At 35.6% G+C, this 20,677-nt stretch overlaps 2 protein-coding genes across 2 annotated transcripts; both read left to right on the forward strand.

The window, feature by feature from the left end:
- The first annotated feature begins 3,593 nt into the window (after positions 1 to 3,593).
- LOC126666034 (phospholipid-transporting ATPase 1-like) lies at positions 3,594 to 12,829 on the forward strand. The gene is made up of 9 exons (XM_050358979.2): positions 3,594 to 4,046; positions 4,187 to 6,314; positions 6,997 to 7,336; positions 7,485 to 8,229; positions 8,368 to 8,491; positions 8,673 to 8,892; positions 10,162 to 10,620; positions 10,712 to 11,021; positions 12,182 to 12,829. The coding sequence occupies exons 2-8, from the start codon at positions 4,487 to 4,489 to the stop codon at positions 10,911 to 10,913; spliced, it is 3,918 nt and encodes a 1,305-aa protein (XP_050214936.1). The 5' UTR covers positions 3,594 to 4,046; positions 4,187 to 4,486; the 3' UTR covers positions 10,914 to 11,021; positions 12,182 to 12,829.
- A 6,236-nt stretch (positions 12,830 to 19,065) lies between these two features.
- Positions 19,066 to 20,281, forward strand: LOC126683065 (uncharacterized). The gene is made up of 3 exons (XM_050378927.1): positions 19,066 to 19,359; positions 19,445 to 19,998; positions 20,062 to 20,281. Exons 1-3 carry the CDS (start codon positions 19,066 to 19,068, stop codon positions 20,279 to 20,281), a joined length of 1,068 nt encoding a protein of 355 aa, XP_050234884.1.
- Positions 20,282 to 20,677: the final 396 nt, after the last annotated feature.

Genomic DNA, 20,677 nt, shown 5'->3' on the forward strand with positions numbered 1-20,677 from the left:
GTAAAAATGCAAAAGAAGTCCTTTAATTTTTAGGATTTTAGTTTTAAGTTATGATTTTTAGAATTTAAAAATTTGAGGACATTTTTGACACCGTGACAGTCATGTCATCCGCCGATGAATAAGCAGAATTGAAAACGAAATGTGTGGATTTGAGTATAATCAGTGATTTTACAACGTGAGTGTGCAAACGAAAAGGGGCTAAAAGGTGGGGGTTTATTCAGGTCATTAGCCCTTAAAAATTGCCATATAATTAATGAATTTTTTAGCGGGGATCCATAAAAGGACTAGACGTTTTTTTTTTGAGTTTTGGGATTAGAAAGAAATAAAATTTAATTTAGAGACCAATTAATCAAAAGACGTATAATTTTAGGACCTAATAATGGTTTCAGTCGTAGCCGTATTTTTTTATAGTACACATCGCAAACTACATTATCTGAAAAAAGCTTAATTAACCCCCTCAACTTTGCACATATTTTTCAAAGTAAAAATTAATAATTTTATTTACATTTTAACCATCTTCTACCTATCTCCTACCCATTTCCAACCACATCCACCAGCCCCACCAACCACCTCCGCGGCTCTAGACGAAGATGGCATGGGAAACAACCTTCAATCAGAATGATATTATTGTCATTCTTGTTTCCGTGCAATAATTTTTTTCTTCTTTTCTTTAGCAAATTGCAATAACAAATCATCCAGGAATCTGTAGGTCATATATCAGTTTCAGAAAAAAAAAAGACTTGTGGGATCTACTGCTACGGTTGTTGAGTGTGGTGGAACTGACAACACGATTGATCTCGCCGCTTTAAATTCATGATTCAATCTACCGTCCACCTATGTGGCTCCAGACGAAGCGCCTCTTCCTCCGTGCTGCTGCATCATCGTCTCTGGCGCCATCCATCTTTATCAATGTGCTTGGTGCTGAAGATGGATGTCGTTGCTCGTTATGAAAATATATTAGCCACCGGAGCAGTTGATGCTCACCATCGCTAGGGACGAACGGAGCCACCTTTTAAGTGCTTTAAAAGTCGCCAACAGCAACTCCTTATGTTTCTTTGTCCCTGTTGTCGACGGTGGCTGTGGCTAATGGATTGGTAGCGGCGACAAGGATAAAATTAGGGTTTCAGTTTTACTTTTTTTGTCTTATTCTCTTAGGTGTTGAGGGGTTTTATGTCTTTTTATGGAAAATTTTATTTTTTTAATTAAATTTATCATGTCAGTAATGAGCTGGACGGTCTGACCGCCACATGTGATAAAATGACCGGAAATGAGATAGTGACTTACCCGTGATATAAAATAGAAAGTTTGCTGAGCACTTTATAGTGTTTTTTAGTTCAATTATCATTTTAATATATTGGGTAAGTTGAGTAATCTTCAGAATCAATTACCCGTTATTTACCCTAAAACATCTTCGCTCTGTTTAAAAATATTAGAAAAATGGGAATGTAACCTTTCATGTTTGGAATGACAAAATGAAGTAGAAATAGAAAAATAATGAAGTTATTGAATCTATTTCAATTATAAAAAAAATAACTATATATGACAAGGTGTTCTACTTAAAATCTAGTTTTTTTCCCAAAGCTATGAATTACATAGATAGGATCAAGTTTACAAATTGATGAAAGTCATATTAACAAAATCTAACCATATGAACTTTCAAAATGGAAACCAAAAGCAGAATCAAAAATACACATGAAACTTATAAAAAACAAGCAAAAAATAATCGAAAAAGCATAGTTTAAGCCAGAATCCGCGAAACCTAACACTTGAATTTTTCAAGAGGAGCGGGGTTAGATCCATGAACTCATCCGATTTCGCCTTTGAACTCGCTTGCTCTCTACCTTCATCCGCATCTTCAACAAGTCCCAACAAAAATAGAACAAACAAACACCAAACCCACATCAAAACTTCTTGGATCATCAAAGTTTGAAAATAAAGCTCCAACAAATACTAAAAATCTTTGAAATAATCCAAAAAATCCGACATGCAATAAGAAAAATCATCCTAAAAAATCAATTCAACCATAAAAAAAGCTCCAAAGGGAAGAATTTATTGAATAAAAGGGTAGAAAGTAAAGAAATAAGAAGTTAAAAATGGAGAAAATGGTTTTCCGGCCTCCTCAAATACAAGGTTTTGATGAGAGGTTTTTAGAGAGAAGGGAGAGAGAATTTTTTAGAGAGAGAAGAGAATAAGCTATAAGTCTATAAACTTAAAATCTAGTTATCTTTTAATCAGGGGTGGAACTAGGGAGGGTCGAAGAGGGTCGGCCGACCCTCCTCGCCGGAAACAAATTAAAAAACATAAATTTTTTAGAAATTCCATTTTGTTACTATCATAATTTAAAATAGGCTTAATTACTTAAAAAATCTCCACCTTATAATATTTTTTCGTTTATACCATGATCTAGGAAAAAGTTCATTTGTACCCTTTTTTTGATTTTTTGTTTTCAACTCTACCCTAAAACACTAAATTGAACTTTTTTTATTTAGAAAAAGCTTAAAATAATCCTTCATTTTTTAACTTATTTGTATTTTTTCAAATAGAAAAAAGATGATATAACCCTTCTATTTAATTATTTTTAATATTTTCATCCTATAATTAATTAAATTGTCAAAAAATAAATTTTTGGGGTACAATTGAAAACAAAAAATCAAAAAAAGGGTACAAATGAACTTTTTCCTAGATCAGGGTATAAACGAAAAATTGTTTCAAGGTGGGTTTTTTTTTAAATAATTAGGCCTTTAAAATATAACATCAAATGGAATATAAAGTTTTACACTTTTATTATTTTTCAAAATTTACAAAAATATTTTTAATTTTAGGAATTTGCCCTAGGATTCAACAAAAATAGAATCATAAATAAATGGACTCCTAAAATCAAAAGTTTTTATTTAATCTTTTTCACATGAATATTAATTTTTTCTAATATTGGAATTTTGATTTTATTGTTGTGGTTGGATAGTAGTAAATGAGTAATTAAGAAGGTAGCAAAAATAATAGAGAAGAAACGACACAGTACGGAAGAGCTTAAAAGTAGGGGTGAGCAACGGTCGGTTCGGTCATCGAACCGCCCAAAAATTCAAAACCGTTCGGTTTTTTAAAAATTTCGGTCACCGAACCGTATTAACCAAATTATATCAAAACCGTATTAATCAAACCGAAATATTACGGTTCGGTTCGGTTCGGTTCGGTAGAAAACCGTAATATTTTTTGTATGGTTTTTAGAAAGAAAAAAAAACAGTTTTTTTAAAAAATAAATAAAAAAAATGGAAAAATTTAACATAGAGAGTACATGTGCTTTAAATTAAATCTATATTTATCTTTTTTTATTATAAAACTATAAAATTAAACAAGTTTAATATATAAATGTGAGTATATGAAAGTTTAAAACAATGTAATTTTTATATACGGTCGGTTCGGTTATTACGGTTATTTTTTTGTAAAAACCGTAAACCGAACCGAATAGTCAAAATTTTAAAAATTCGGACCGTAACCGAACCATATTTTCAAATTATATTTCGGTTTGATTAATTCGGTTCGGTTCGGTTCGGTTATTCGGTTTTGACCGTTTAATGCTCACCCCTACTTAAAAGATTGAGCAGAGAGAGCAGCACAGCACCAAAACAAAAACACGATTCAGAACTCAACTCAGTAACCGGACAAACCCAACATTTGTGGTTTACCGCTCCTCTCTCTCTCTATAAATCTCTTTCTCTCTCTAAAAAATCACTGCGATTTCCTCGCTTCCCGTGCCTCCCCAATATTACAAAAACCATAACCAAAATCCCTAATTTCTCCCTTCCAATTTCCTGCAATTCACATGTTCTATCACTAACTCCCAAAAACAAAATCCGATCTCTGCTCGTTGCGGTGGCGGTGGTGGTGGTGGTGAGATTGAGATCTGATCTGTTTCTGCTGCTGCTGACGGTGGTGGGGGTGCCAGAGAAAAGTTTACTGTTTCTGCCATTTTCGCTATGATTTCGTATTCAGTGCATTGATTTCGTTCTGTCTTACCTTTTTCTTTTTCGCGATTCCCGAGACGATAGGTACATTTTTTGTTTTAACTTTCGTAATTTTGATTTATTTTAATCAGGTTAATTCAATTAATCGCATTTTGGTTTTTTGAATGTGAATTGTGATAACTGTAATGTAATTAATTTGTGGTTTTGTCTTGTGTGGTTTTCAGTTTTGGCAGGTCTTGTTTCATAAGGAAGATTTGTTCTTATTATCTGGATCTATCACGGTTTTTGTCTTTTTGATAGTCCTATTATCCTTTGGATCTGCTTCAAAAACCCTGCATTTTGATGATTATTATTTATCATATTTATGCATAAGCCTGTCTTCTCTTGAAGGGTGTTTTTTTTTCATTTTTTAAAGATTTGTACTGTTTTTTGCCTGGAGTAGAATCTGTTTTAGATTTACTCCAGGCCTGAATAATTGTTACTGTTGTGTTTGTTTTGCCAATGTCCTCGGTGGAGGTTTATTTATGACTTCTGGCGAGCTTCTGCTTGACTCATTGGATCTTTCTGCACCATCTTTGCCTCACCATTCTCGTAGATTTGGCTCCTTGGGCTGTCTTTGCCCCAATGATTCATTTGATTCTTCCACCCCTGATGACATTCAAAACACTCGTTGTGTTTCTTTAGATTCTTTGGAGAACTGCGACGAAGCTGAAGACACCAGCTTCCGTAGTCCTGTTTTTGCCGGAGAAAATTTTGTTTCCCTTGCAACAAAACAGCAGCCCCATTCTGTTGACTCTCAGGGCTTTGACGGGCTCTCAGTGGGATGCCCTATGCAGGAGCATCCACGTCTTGTAATGTGGGGGGGTGCAATGGAACTGCCGCATGGTAATAATAATGCCACTCTTCCTGCTAGCTTTGAAATTACTAAAGGTCCAGCTTTGGTTAGTGCTAAAGGGGGATCTAGAGCTTCATCTTCGCTTCATGATAAATTGGCAAAATCTCAGAGAAGGAACCGCCACAAAAGTGTGCAGTTTGACGATCATGTCCTGTGTGAAGAAGACGCCAGGTTTATCTACATCAATGATCCTAGGAGAACTAATGACAAGTATGAGTTCACTGGGAATGAGATCCGAACTAGCAAGTATACATTGCTTACCTTCTTGCCCAAAAATATCTTCATTCAGTTCCATCGGGTGGCTTATTTGTATTTTCTAGCTATTGCTGCCCTCAATCAGCTTCCTCCGCTTGCTGTATTTGGGAGAACAGTGTCCCTTTTTCCTCTTCTGTTTGTGCTTTGTGTAACAGCTATTAAGGATGGTTATGAAGACTGGAGAAGGCACAGATCAGACCGTAATGAGAACAACAGAGAAGCTTCAGTGCTACAATCTGGCCAGTTTCTTCCAAAAGAATGGAAAAAGATTAGAGCTGGTGAAGTGGTGAGGATCTCTGCTGATGAGACAATTCCTTGTGACATGGTCTTACTCGGGACAAGTGATCCTAGTGGCGTTGCTTACATCCAAACAATGAATTTAGATGGCGAGTCTAACTTGAAGACTAGGTATGCTAGACAAGAAACATCCTTAGCAGTATCTGAAGGGTGTGGGATCACAGGGCTGATCAGATGTGAGCAACCTAATAGGAATATTTATGAGTTCACAGCCAATATGGAGTTTAACAACCACAAGTTTTCCCTCAGCCAATCAAACATTGTTTTGCGTGGTTGTCAGCTAAAGAACACGAATTGGATAATTGGTGTTGTGGTGTATGCTGGTCAGGAAACAAAAGCAATGTTGAATAGTGCAGCATCTCCGGCCAAGCGAAGTAAGCTGGAAAATTACATGAACCGGGAAACACTATGGCTGTCTATTTTTCTTTTCATCATGTGTCTGGTTGTGGCTCTTGGAATGGGTCTTTGGCTTGCACGCTATAAGGACCAGCTTGACACCTTGCCTTACTACAGAAAGGTATACTTCACACATGGCAAGGATTATTTAAAAAGATACAAATACTATGGCTTACCTATGGAGATATTCTTCTCCTTCTTAAGTTCTGTAATAGTGTTTCAGATAATGATCCCTATTTCTCTTTATATTACAATGGAGTTGGTTCGTTTAGGACAGTCCTATTTTATGATTGGAGATGGGCATATGTATTGCACAAGTTCTGGTTCAAGGTTTCAGTGCAGATCTTTAAATATAAATGAGGATTTAGGTCAGATACGTTATATTTTTTCAGACAAAACAGGGACACTTACAGAGAATAAAATGGAATTTCGTATGGCAAGTGTGTATGGGAAAAGTTATGGAGGCTCCTTGGATTTGGCTGACCAATTTCAGGAAGAGAACGTTGCAGGTATAAAAAAATCGGTAGCCTTGCAATCTGAATATCATCTTCCGTTTGAGCTTGACTAGTTTCAATCTTACTTGCTCAGTGATGTGTTGTATTTATAAGAGTGCATGTTTTTCACTGATTCAACTAGGGTGTGTTCGGCACTAAACATAAAAAGTGATTTTTTTATTTAAATTGTCAATTTTTTGAGTTTTAAAAACCCCTATTTGGTCTTTCAAAAAAAAAAAACCCCCTATTTGGAGAAAAGGGGAAATATATGCATTTTTATATGCCTGATAAAATTGTTCAATATGTGACATTATTATCACTTTATGCAAAGAGAAGAATATCTGATTGCCTTCTATAAGCAACAATAGTTTATGCCATGACTCGAACTCTTTCTCTATTTTCCAAAATTCTCACATGTTAATGTCAAGTGACAGTTTCTTGTATCCATATATGGACGGATTTTCAATATGTGACTGCTGTTTATTATACTTTTGGACCAATTTTTGCAATCTCTCTCTAAGAGAATCACAATTGAATTATTCCCTTTATATAATTTTGCTGCGTTGTTCATAAGCATATAATATAACTTACACTTGCGCATCTTTTGACAAATTGCTAGTTTGCTGTTACTTTATTGTTCATGCCATTTGTGTCATGATTTACATTTATGAATTTCCATCTCTGGGATCATTTGCAGCTACATCTTCCAACAGGAGATGGAAACTTTCATCCACAATTGCTGTGGATTCCAAACTTATGAAATTGCTGCACAAGGACTTAGTTGGAGATGAGAGGATTGCTGCACATGAATTTTTCCTTACACTGGCTGCATGTAATACTGTCATTCCTATTCGTACTTGTGATACATCTTCTAGTTGTGCTGAGAATCAACTTCAGGAAGATGTAGAAACCATTGAATATCAGGGTGAGTCTCCTGATGAACAAGCACTGGTTGCTGCAGCCTCTGCTTATGGATATACTTTATTTGAACGTACATCTGGCCACATAGTAATCGACGTTAATGGTGAGAAGCTAAGGTAGAACCTCTTTTCTTCCTTTCTTTTTTTCCCTCAAATGTATTTCATAATTTCTCTCATGCAGTTGTAATGTCAGATAATGTTTGACACTTTTTGACACCATAAATCACTGAATCTGACAATTTTACCCCGTGCATATGCTGTTTAGGTTTGATGTATTGGGTATGCATGAATTCGATAGTGTGAGGAAAAGAATGTCAGTTGTTATCAGATTTCCAGACAACTCTGTGAAGGTACTGGTGAAAGGTGCTGATACTTCCATGTTCAGTATTTTAGCCAAAGACAATGAGGGAGATGATAATGTAAGGTGTGCGACACAATCTCATTTGACTGAATATTCATCAGAAGGTCTGCGTACACTTGTGGTTGCTGCAAGGGATCTTACAGAAGAAGAACTTGAGCTGTGGGAAAGTAGGTTTGAAGATGCAAGTACTTCTTTGACTGACAGAGCAACAAAACTACGCCAAACAGCAGGGCTTATAGAATGTGATTTAAATCTCCTTGGGGCTACTGGGATTGAAGACAAATTACAGGATGGTGTGCCAGAAGCCATTGAGTCTCTTCGTCAAGCAGGGATTAAGGTGTGGGTTCTGACAGGAGATAAGCAAGAGACGGCAATTTCCATTGGCCTCTCTTGCAAACTCCTGACCTCAAATATGGTGCAAATAATTATAAATGGCAATTCAGAGAATGAATGCAGGAGACTTTTGACTGATGCCAAGGCCAAATATGGTGTAAAATCATCAAATGCGGCATATGGCAGTAAGAATGCGAACATTGACTACCGTGAGACATCTGAAGGCAAGAAAGAAGAAGTAGTAAGTGGGCCACTAGCACTTATTATTGACGGGAATAGTTTGGTCTACATTTTGGAAAAAGAACTGGAATCAGACGTGAGCTTCTCTTTTAACTTGTTTACGTGCAAGAGTATTTCTTTAAGTTCTCAATCAAATATGCGGGTTTGATGTTACATGCAGTAGGATAAGCCTTCTTTCTTAAACTTACTTTCCAGTACTTTCATCTTTCTACAGCTTTTCGATCTCGCAATTTCCTGTAGGGTTGTGTTGTGTTGTCGTGTTGCCCCATTGCAGAAGGCAGGAATTGTTGATCTAATCAAGAGCCGGACTGATGATATGACACTTGCTATTGGTGATGGTGAGTTGTCATCTTGATTCTGCTTGCATTCTTTTCTATTTATTTTCTTGTCAGCATAACTGGATAGACAAGTATCGTAAATGTGGCGTGAAAGTCCATATTGTGTATTTTGTATGTGCACTCGATGGATTATGGATATCTTGTTTAACTTTCTTTGCTTCTTACAATTTACAATTTGAAGGGGCAAATGATGTTTCAATGATCCAAATGGCGGATGTTGGTGTTGGAATATGTGGTCAGGAAGGACGTCAAGCAGTGATGGCATCTGATTTCGCTATGGGACAGTTCCGATTTTTGAAAAGATTGCTTCTGGTTCATGGACACTGGAATTATCAGCGCATTGGTTATTTGGTTCTCTACAACTTCTACCGTAATGCTGTTTTTGTATTAATGCTATTCTGGTATGTCCAATTTCTTTGCTCTTGGTCTTTGATGTCTGGTCTTATGATGTATGTTGGTGAAATATGTGGTTATTACTGCTGCCTGGCTCTGCAAGTTGGAAATGCATCCTAGAGCTTGGCATAGGTGCTGGATGCGAGTTGTTAGCATAATCGATGAACGTATCTGAGCATAGAAAATTTAAATTAGATTTTACCAAAAATATTCCTGGGATCAAATACAAGTTAAATATTTAAATAATTTGCTCCGGATTAGCGAACCAATTTGATCCGATATCTTTTATTGAGTATTATAACTAATGCATGTGTATAGGATAGAATTTCTGTTTAGTTTCATTGGGTCCCAGGAAAACTAATGGAAGTCTAGGGAGGGGCAGTTGGACAGGGAAAATAGATGAACTAGGAGTATTCATGGTGATTTTTTCACATCGGCAAATTGTCGACGACCTTTAAACACATTAGTGCTGAATTCTGTTGAGCGGTAGTAGCCTGTACTGTGAAGAATCAAGATTGTTGTGGCGGAGGCTTGCTTTTTTCATGCTATTCCCTTGCATCTTTTAAAAGGTGGCATCTAAGTTACAAAAATGCATGCTTTTGTGTTTCCACCATTGCTCACCCTAGTGGAGGTTCTAGCTTTGTTACCTAGTGCTTGTGTGCCCATTTTTTATATAAACATCTCTTTTGCGCCATCAAACTATGATAATGTCTTGTGGAGTTGTGTGTCAATTATGCAATTTTCACAATGAAATATTATTGCCATTGAACTAAGACCATTAGTAAATATTGGCATAGAGATGGCGACTCATGATTGGATGATATGCCAATTCTGTGATATTCACATTCTGTTCGTGATTGTTCTAAAAGGTCTGAATTTGATATCTGCATTACTGTCATCAATTTTTCTTTAATGTTTACTTAAGGCTCTTTCCTTCATCTATACCCTGGTCCTTAGAGGGTGTGGTTAAGAATCTGGTATATCATCAAGAAAGACTATAGCTACCCTGTGACTTCTATTTTTGAATTAATTTTTTATATACTTGTATGCAATAACGCATATTTTCTTAGTGAATTAGTTTGGTGGAATAATATTGTGCTTCTGGATTTTTTTGTGCTCCTACTCCCTAATTTATCTTAATCTACTTATCTTTTACCCACCCCTTTTACTTATCTTGGCATTAAATTTTCTTAAAGTAGTCAAGAGTTGTGGCTGTGTGTAGTTTTTTTTCCTCTCTTTGAATGCGTTAATAACTCATGTTTTCTCTCATTTGATAGGTACATATTATTCACAGCTTTTTCAACGACTTCAGCATTGACCGATTGGAGTAGTGTTTTCTATTCTGTTATATACACTTCCGTCCCCACCATTGTTGTTGGTATTCTGGACAAGGATTTAAGCCATCGCACACTGTTGGATTATCCAAAACTCTATGGTGCAGGGCATAGACAGGAGGCTTACAATATGCATCTCTTTTGGATCACAATGGCTGACACGCTATGGCAGAGTCTCGTTCTCTTCGCTATACCGTTGTTCATTTATAATGAGAGCACAATTGATATATGGAGCATGGGCAGCTTGTGGACGATTGCTGTTGTCATCCTTGTTAATATACACTTGGCAATGGATGTCCAGCATTGGGTATATATTACTCATGCTGCTGTTTGGGGATCAGTGGTTATAACATTTGCCTGTGTTGTTGTGTTGGATTCTATACCTATCTTCCCGAATTATGGGTCAGTCTTATTGATTTCTAGTTTTGACCCCTTAACTTTTATTTGATTTGATTTTTACTTACTTAAAAACTGTGTCTGAATATTTGGGCAGGACTATTTATCACATGGCCAAGTCACCGACCTATTGGCTTACCATTTTGCTCATAGTAGTAGCAGCCTTGCTCCCTCGTTTTCTTTTTAAAGTTGTACATCAAATTTTTTGGCCTTCAGATATTCAAATTGCCAGAGAAGCTGAGATTCTGAGAAGAGATCCTGATTATTTGAGATCTAGACCTGAATCACGTTCTAGTTAACTTGTAAATTACTTCCTTGTAGACAAACACATATACACGCATAGACGTAACTTCTCTCAAGGTGCCCATCATTAGCTTTCCTGTAGCAAGCAGTTCTGATGCTCAACTGTAAGTGAAATGTTTGTCCTGCCATTTTATTCTTATTAAAAAAAATTGTCATGAAATTTATCATAAGTATTCATGTAGAATACCTATAAATTACATGCTGCATACATGATCAGATCATATATTAGTGTAGAAACTAGCCTACATGAAAGAATGGTATTTATTTGAAGAAAGGTTAATTATGAAATAATCACAGAAATGTTTCCAAGTTGCAATTTATGTGTCCTTTTTGTAGCTTTTGTTTTGGCAAATGACTTATTGTAGCCTACAATTGTAAGCTGTAGCTGTGAGTCTTGTGAATAGGGTATGAATATTCATGGAGAGTTTCGATATTGGGCACTAAATTTATAGGTGTGCATGTATGAACTCTATTGTACAGATTTTATTGGTTTTGGTTGTTAGGCCATGGTTGCAACTAAATCCAAAATATAGATTCGTGGTGGAGCATTATTTTTGCGGTCCCAAAGAAATTAGTTTTTGCATATGAAGACGAGACTCTTCTTAGTAGTGATCAACTATGTGAAAAAGTACTTCTGAAGAATCAGAAACCTACATTTGCATTTATTGATGTTATAGGCGGATATTGTTGCCGTATGAGTGTTACTTCATTTCATTTATGCTATAAGATGGTGTACATTTAAGCATTCCAATAGAATAAGCTGGTGAACAGCAATATACTAATTTAAACACGACGATTTTAACCTAGTAAATGCATGTTGCCATTTTCTGATTCCATAAGTGCACGCAGTTTTTCCATGAGACTGATAACAGTAGGGAGTTCATATGGCTATGGTTCACGCATCATTGCGCGTAAATGAAAATTCACTTCTGAATATTTAGTTGTGTGTTTATTTTGTTTCTCATTATTTGTATACATATCAGAATGCTTTAGAAACGTTACTGGAAAAATAGATCAATGAAGTTAAAGCATATAAATTAATAGTCAACTTGTTGCTTGATATGGGTGCAGGACGTTGAATATTGTTTACTTAAGATGGCTATTTTGCATCCTTTGATGTTTTAATTAGTTTTCTTTGGTAATATTGAGACCAAGGAGGGTCTATGGCAGAAATAGAGGTTTCTTTTGTTTTTGCAATGTGCCTGTATTTATTGTATTTTTTTAGTTTGTGGCGTATCCTCTTGACATTCGTCCATGTTCTCAGGTAAATAAAGCAAGCAGGATTTGGACAAAATGACCAAAAATAGACAGCAGAGCGCATAACCATGTACAGGATGAGAAAGGAATGAGGGATGGTCTGCATCAAATAGAAGTTAAATCAAGCAGAAACTGAGCACTTGAAGAAACGGGAAGTTGGTTTTGGGTGCAGAGTATTCATAAGGTTCAGAGTTTATACTCAGATGTCGATGCCCTAAAGTGGTTTAAAAGAACAGTGAGAAAATGAAGTAAATATTAAATTATGTGTAGAGATCAAGTTTGATGATTTCTTCCTCTTAGTTACAACTGGGTAAAAGCTCCGCAACTGTTGTTTTGCCTTTTTGTCAGTCCTTACGAGCTCAAGGTATCGTCCAGTACAGGGCACTTCCAGCTTCTTGGTGGGTGAACATTGTGCTACAGCCACATTCGTACATGCATGGACGTAAGTCCATCTTCTGCAGAATCTTGAGGTAATTGCTGGAATCGCTTTAGCGACGAATGGAAAAAAAATTGAGGAAGATGAATGCAAGTTGTTCTGATGCATTGCATTTGATTATGTAAATGATATAGTAGAAAACTAGGTTTTGTAGGCTGCTGCTGTTTGGTAAGAAACTGTGACATTAATTTTGTGTTTGAATCTATCTATCATGTGCTAGGGGAATGGGATGCAAGTTTGAAAAAATAATAATAGATACAATGTTAGATATTGAAAGTAAAATAAGTGAAGCAAATATAGAATGTGCATTAATTTGATATAAGAAAGAAAACATATATGGATAATATCTTTTAAACTAACTAATACATCTTTTTCATACTTTTGTCAAATTTCTACATGCAACTTCAAATGTTTCCTTAAATAAAAGGATAAGGAGTGGAAAAGTTAGGTTGGCTTAGATTAATGGGTTAGCGTCTTACAAATACATTCTGTTTTGTGTTTGATGTCGATTCTAATCAAATCTTTTAAAATTAATTTATTTAACCTGTTTTGAGGATTTGTGTGTTAATTATATTTAATTCTGAAAAGAGTTATATATTTTTTGTGAACGTTGTAAGATTTAATTTGGCGAAAAACCTAATTATTTTTTTAATTAGATTGATTTGAAATATAAAAGTTTGGTATTTTTAAAATAATAAATTCAGGTAATTTTTTTTTCAGTTAACATGATTTGAAAGTATTTTAATCAAAATAATAATAACTTTAATTGTTTAATCTTCTATTCTGTTTTTAGCTATAATTTTATCAAGTATGATGATTTCATTATATTTACCATTTGTGAAAGACAATAAAATTTATTATTTTTTATGGCTAAGCAGATATACATGCATGAATAAACAGAGATATTGTGTTGTCAAACGATAGTGCGGAGATCACACGCTTTTATAAAAAAAATGCAAAAAATGTTTTTTTCTTTTATTAAAATACACAAAATTTGGTAGAAGCGCTGGGATTAGGGACATCAATGGAAAAATTGCTGCAAACTATCATCATTTAATTTTTGAAGGTGATTGTCAGGTTCTTATTAATGCAGTTAATTCCTCCTGTACCGACGACAGAGATGTTGAAGTGATTTTAATTGATATCATTAGCCTAATTTCTCAATTCTCAGAAGTTAGATTTCAGTATGTCCGTCGTGATTGTAATTGGGTGGCCCACATGGTGGCCAAACAAGCCCTTCTCGATGACTGCTTCTGCAGTAATCATCATTTACTTTTAGACTGACCCTCTCAGTTATGTTGAGGAGTTACATATTTTGTACTTTTGACATTTCTATTAATGAAGCATTTGCCTTTGGTAAAAAAAACACAAAATTATGGTTCTTTTACCTATAAAAATCCACCAATAGACTACTAAACATTTACTAAAATATATATTTTTACAAAAAATATAAAAGCGTATCTTTAAATAGAGCATATTTTATAAAATAAAATAAAAAGAGTAATATATCTGTTTTGCAAAAATATTTGTCGAAAATAGATACTATTATAAGAAGTCCAACAACATTGTGTTTGCCCAATTTCCGGTTTATAAAAAACTATTTGAGCATTGTTACCACACTTCACGCTGAATTTTGTTTGACGAAATTCAACATTGAATCAAACAGTATTAATTTTGTTACTAAAAAACCTATAAACTATTCTTTTGAGGAAAACATATAAACTATTTAATGTAAAATCAAATGCTAGTCAAAGAAGTATGCACATGGTGGACAAGGAAGTGTGAACCAAAACCATAGCGCACATGACCAGTCCGTTTGTGTTCAGATTTGAACTACCATTTTAATGAATAACGAATCATTTCACTTTGTTACTAGTAATCTGCTTTCATATTATTACAAAATTTTAAAAATATAATTAATATTATAAAATTTTTATAATTTTTTTACTTTCTTTATATACTTCTATTTAATATAGTCTCAAAATTTGTATTTACTTATAGATAACAATAAATATTATTTTAATAGTAGATTTTAAATAAAAATAATATGAAAAAATAACTTTAAAAACTGTTACTCCCTCCATTTTAAAATAATAGGCCATATGGACAAGCAAGATAATTAAAAAAATATAGTTAATTTGGTTAAATTTTTTTATTTTATTTTATCTTATTTTTTATTTTTATCTTTAATATTTTTTTTAAATATATATATATTGATTACCAATTTTTTATTGGTATATTTTATATTATTATTAATAATGATATTTATTCCATATTAAAATATGAAATAATTAAATTATTTAAAAATAATAATGCGTATTTATTAGGAGAAATATGATTTTTATTTTTAAAAATTACTTTCTAAATATAGAAGGTGGTCTATTACTTGGAACACCAAATAATAAGATGGCATATTTTTTTAAGACGGAGGGAGTAGTTTATTAGAAGTGAACAAAAAATTTAGGATAAAAAATTAGAAAAATTGGGACAAAGAAAATAAATATTTGATACTTATTCTATACTATTTTTAAAAATTCCATACTTTAGATTTCTTTCTCATTTATGGATCGGGCCCGAGCCAAATTTGATGGGATTTATTAGTTTTTAAGTTCGTTTTGCGTTGAGACTGGTCCAGATTCAATAAATTTTTATCCAAATCCATCCTTTATACTCTATAAATGCGGGTTCGGGTTAGACCTTTTGTATGAAAAATTAAAAATAAATCCGAGTTCGTCCACAAAATAGCAGCCTTTTTTTAGGCTCGAGCTCGGACAGAATTTGTAATACAAAATTAATGTTCAAATCTAGCTCCATAGGGACGATCTGGATATCCATACACATCAACGGGTCTACCCTTCATACATTTGAAGAAGTCTTGTCGCATGTGATGGTTTGGCCTAATGGCCAAGTCATTCCATTGTAAGGGGTCGGGGTTCGATTTCCGATTCTCCTCAGGACGTTGTTTGTCTGATTTAAATTCGGTAATTTTCGCCAACAACTAGCTTAGAGAAGAAAGCCTTATCATCAAAGCTAAGTTCCCAGACACTTTAAAGATAATAAATATAAAAATACATGGATTGATATTATTAAATAAAAATATAATTATGAAAAAAATGATATAAAATAAAAATATCTTGTACTTACTTTCTATAGACTCCGAGAATCCATGTATAAACATAACTGATCTTACTTTAAATTTTTCTAATTAAATTATAAATATATCACTAATGAGTTAAAACTCAAATGGTGTAGGCTATGAGAAGTAAAATGCTAGGTTGTTGTTTTGTTGGGAGAAATCCCCCCACAAATATTCTTTCTCTATAGATATATTTTAAATATAATTAAGCTTGGAACAACTAAGGCTACTACTAAGAAAGCAGCGAAGATATGTTCAAACAAAGATGATAAGAAAAATGGAAAGATAGGGTCATGGACCCGCAACAAAGTGGTGAGCGCTGATGGTATTATAGAGACAGAAGGAACGGGAAGAAAAGTTCATACTAAAAGAGACTGAAGTATGTTACAAGGAGAGGATTTGATTGACCTTTTCTCAAAAAACATTCGAGATGGGTTGACGAATAGGTTCAAAAATAATTGAGATATCGGGGGACATTGGCGTACACTCTCGCCGGACGCAATGTAACTCTTTAGTTGGAATCTCCAAGGACTGGGAATTCCTTGGACGGTACGGGCTCTAAAATTCTTCATTTCAATTAATTACCCAAACATTTTATTTTTAATAAAAACTAAGTTAATTTTGAGCGAGTTTAGTAACATTTGTAGAACTTTTAATTCTTATAATTTCTTTATTGTTGATTCAGAGGGGAGAAGAGGCGGTTTAGTGCTTTTTTGGAAGAAAGTTGACGTTGTCCAAGTCAAGGATTCCTCAAATAATCATATTAAGTTTACTGTGAAGGATGTCACTGGCAATGTTGCATGGACTGGAGTTGGCATTTATGGCTGGCATGAGTCGCAAAATAAAGATTAAACTCTTTGGTGGAAATAATAATCGGGCTCTGCTATGTTTGGGGACTTCAATCTTCATATGTTTCATGAAGAAAAGGAGGGTGGCAGAGACAGCGATCAAAATGAACTTGAAAAATTTAAGGAAGCAGTGGACGTTTGTGGTGTCGAGGACTAGGGACATTCTGGTGGCTCCTTTACGTGGACTAATAGGCGAAATAATGAGAATCTCATCCAAATTAGATTAGACAGATTCTTTTCTAATCTAAATTGGAAGGAGATCTATCTGAGGTGGAAGGTAACTCATTTACCTCGATATAAGTCTGACCATTGCCCCCATTATGTTGAAAACTATGGGCTCTAATACTACTAAGGTTGGAGGGAGGATTGGCGTGTTTTTCGATTCGAACAAATGTGGATGTCCCGCAAGCTTTTTGATGAAGCTGTAGTCTCAGTTTGGAATGAGAACGGTAGAGGTTCGGGTGAGTTTATGACCAAACTGGAGACTTGTGGTTCAAACTTGAAGGATTGGGCACATTCTAACTTTGGTAATCTGGGAAAATAACTGAAGTAGAAATTAACCGAGCTATAGTTAGCATAGACTCAAAACAGTGGTGCTGAGAGGAATGGGCAGAGTGTGATGGTCTCAGCTGAGCTAAATGAATTGTTGAAGCGAGAAGAAATAATGTGGAAACAACGGTCTCGAGCGGATTGGCTAAAGGAAGGCGACCGCAACACAAAGTTTTTCCATAGTAAAGCCTCAAATCGCAAGAAAAACAATTTTATCGATTGCATTCGGGACGCTAACAGTGTATGGAGGGGTGGAGCTGATATTCACAATGTGATTGAGGTTTTTTACCGTCAACTTTTCTCCACATCAGAGCCTACAAATCAGAATAGAATGGTGGAATGCATTGACTCTTCTCTTAGTGCTGAGCAAATCACTGCTCTTCAAAAACCATTCAGAGAAGCCGAGATTACTGATGCGTTGAAGCAAATGGGCTCATTGAAAGCGCCGGATCCTGACGGTATGCATATCCTATTTTATAACTCTTATTGGCACGTTGTCGACCATGACGTGGTTAAATGTACTCTTAATTTTCTGTCCACGAGTGTCATGCCCAATCTTGTTAACCACACTTTCCTTACTCTGATACCAAAAAAATCAGCTCCGGAGTCTATGAAGGATCTTCGCCCAATAAGCTTGTGTAATGTAATTTAAAAAATTATGGCAAAAGTCCTTGCGAACAGATTGAAGGGGGTCTTGTCAGATATCATATATGAATGTCAAAGCGCATTTGTACCGGAAAGATTAATTACGGATAATGCTACAATTGCCTCGAGATGTTTCATTCTATGTCTAAGCGCTCTCAGGGGAAATCAGGGTGAGTCGCACTAAAGCTTGACATGAGCAAAGCCTACGACAGGGTCGAGTGGAGTTTTATCGAGCTTGTTATGCAAAAAATGGGGTTCCCATCTCTCCTTATCAGGCTTATCATGTCGTGCATATCAAAGGTTTCATTCTCGTTCTTGATTAATGGGAACTCGTTCGGATTTTTACAGCCCTGGCGTGGTCTCTGGCAGGGCGATCCTCTTTCACCTTACCTATTCCTTCTTTGTTCAGAGGGGTTCTCTGCTTTTATCAGACGGTCTGTCTGTGGCAAGGCTTTAGTGGGGGCAGTGTTTGTAGGGGTGGTCCTCGAATTAACCACCTTCTCTTTGCGGATGATAGCGCACTTTTTATCAAAGCGACTATTCGGGAGGGACGGGCTCTTAAGAGTAATCTTAGCTTATATGAACAAGCATCAGGTCAGATAGTTAATGCTGAAAAATCTGAATTATTTTTCAGCGCAAGAGTTCAACAGGATAGTAGAGAGGCTTTGAGTGAGCTTCTGGGTTTTCAGATAGTCAAGCGCTTCAAGAAACTTTTGGGTATGCCTACTTTGATAGGGCGTTCCAAAAAACCCATATTCGCCTTTCTCTGAGATAGGTTACATAAAAGGATCCTTTGTTGGAAGGAAAGATTTTTATCCAAAGCGGGTAAGGAAGTCTTAATCAAATCTATAGCTCAATCTATCCCGACATATATCATAAGTTGTTTTGCTCTCCAGATCTCTTTTTGCAATGAGATGCGGAGCATAATCTCAAAGTTTTGGTGGAGCGGCTATGAGGATAAAAAGAAAATTTCATGGGTAAGCTGGAAAGGACGAGGGTTTAGGCTTTCAAAATCTTGGTGCTTTTAATCTCTCCATGCCTACTAAACAAGCCTGGAAGTTGTATCAAAATCCTCATTCGTTATGCGCTAGAATTCTTAAGGCTAAATACTACCCAAACATTGACTTAACACACGCTGGCACACGAAGTGGCTCAAGTTACATTTGCCAGAGTATTGTAGAAGGCAAGAGGGTTCTGGATTCGCGACTGCTTGGAGGATTGGGAATGGTAATTTAGTTAAGGTTATAGAGGATAACTGGATCACCTCGACTAGTTACATGAGACCCGTCGGAAATGTGAATGTTCCTGCCAATTGTAAGGAGAGGTATTTCCTACAAAATAATGGTTGTTGGGATGAAGAGAAGCTTAATACGTGTTTTAGCCACGATGACATCTCTAACATTTTGAAAATCCCCATGAGTAGGAATCTGCCGCCGAATAAACTATTCTGGACGCTCACTAAAAATGGATTTTACTCAGTCAAATCCGGTTATCATCAAGCTTGTAAATCCTTGAGCAGGAATCAGACTTCCTCTTCCTCAAGTAGAGCGTGTGACATTTTGTGGTTGAAGGTCTGGCGCTGCGCAGTTCAGCCGATGATTCGACATTTTTTAACCTTCATGAGTCATTACCATGATTTATAAATTTATCAGCTAGAATTCCTGCAGCCTCAAAGATTTGCCCGAGATGCGGGACTGTCGAAGAAACTCAGCTCTATGCTCTAAAGGAATGCAATGTTGTTGGGGGCTATGGCTGTTGTCACCTTTGAATACCAGAGTAGACCTGTTTGTTTGCAGCAACATGACAGAATGGTTACATCATATTTTTAACTCCTTGAAGGATGACGTTTTGCACGTCTTGATTTTAAGTTTATGGACCGTTTGGACTAACAGAAACAACCTCATCTTTGGTAATTGCAAATTCCACTCGAAGCTCTATTTTGCCATGCTATTCCCATGCAACGATGGTTCAGCTTCTGATCGTATATCCAAAGCTATCCAGCCTGCTGTTGACTTGTGTTGGAAACCTCCTCCAGTGAACTCGATTAAGATAAACATTGATGCAGCTATTTCTTCCAGAATTAACCTAGTAGTGGTGAGCGTGGTGTGTAGGAGCTCTTCTGGTGCAGTCATCAGGCGGGGTCTTAAGGTGATGAACTGTTTAACTGAGGTGGATACAGCTGAAGCACAAGCTCTTCTTTTTGGTGTACTGTTTGCTGCTGACATCCCTGGAGACTGACTCTTTTTCAAGTCTGACTCGGCCAATGTCATCAGCAAAATTCTGAAACCTGATGAATCCATTGATCCCATCCAGCTGATTACCGACGATTGTGTTGCTCTTATGACTGATCGGAGGGTTCATTTTCAGCATGTTCGAAACCAGTGTAATCAAGTTGCACATGCCTTAGCTAAATGGAGTATTTGTATCGGTAAAGATTGTATAATTGACGATAACTTTCCGTTCTCGGTCAATGAACTTGTTAATTCCTTTTGATTAATAAAAATTCAATCTTTCTTCTAAAAAAAGTTTAATCTATATGTCACGACCCGATTCTCGGCGTCGAGACCGGCGCTAGGGAATGGGAGTGGTTGCTCCGAAACCCGTAGCAAGCCTTAAAAACACTTTAAAAATCACTTCAAATTTTTCGCGGAATTCAAAACACATTTTTTGAACATTTTAAAATCTCCATTTAAAAACGTTCCAATAAAATCATGATGAAACTTTACAATTAATTTCCTATTTAATTAATGTATTCAAGTTTCATACCCACTTCACTGGGATTAATAATGCATCTCATTATGCACACACCATCTCATTATGGTGATAACTGCATTTCACTATGCAGACCATTTCATTATGGATTTAAATGCATTTCATTATGCAAACACA

This window comes from Mercurialis annua, linkage group LG1-X, assembly GCF_937616625.2.
Source record: "Mercurialis annua linkage group LG1-X, ddMerAnnu1.2, whole genome shotgun sequence".
In the NCBI taxonomy this organism is placed as follows: domain Eukaryota; kingdom Viridiplantae; phylum Streptophyta; class Magnoliopsida; order Malpighiales; family Euphorbiaceae; genus Mercurialis; species Mercurialis annua.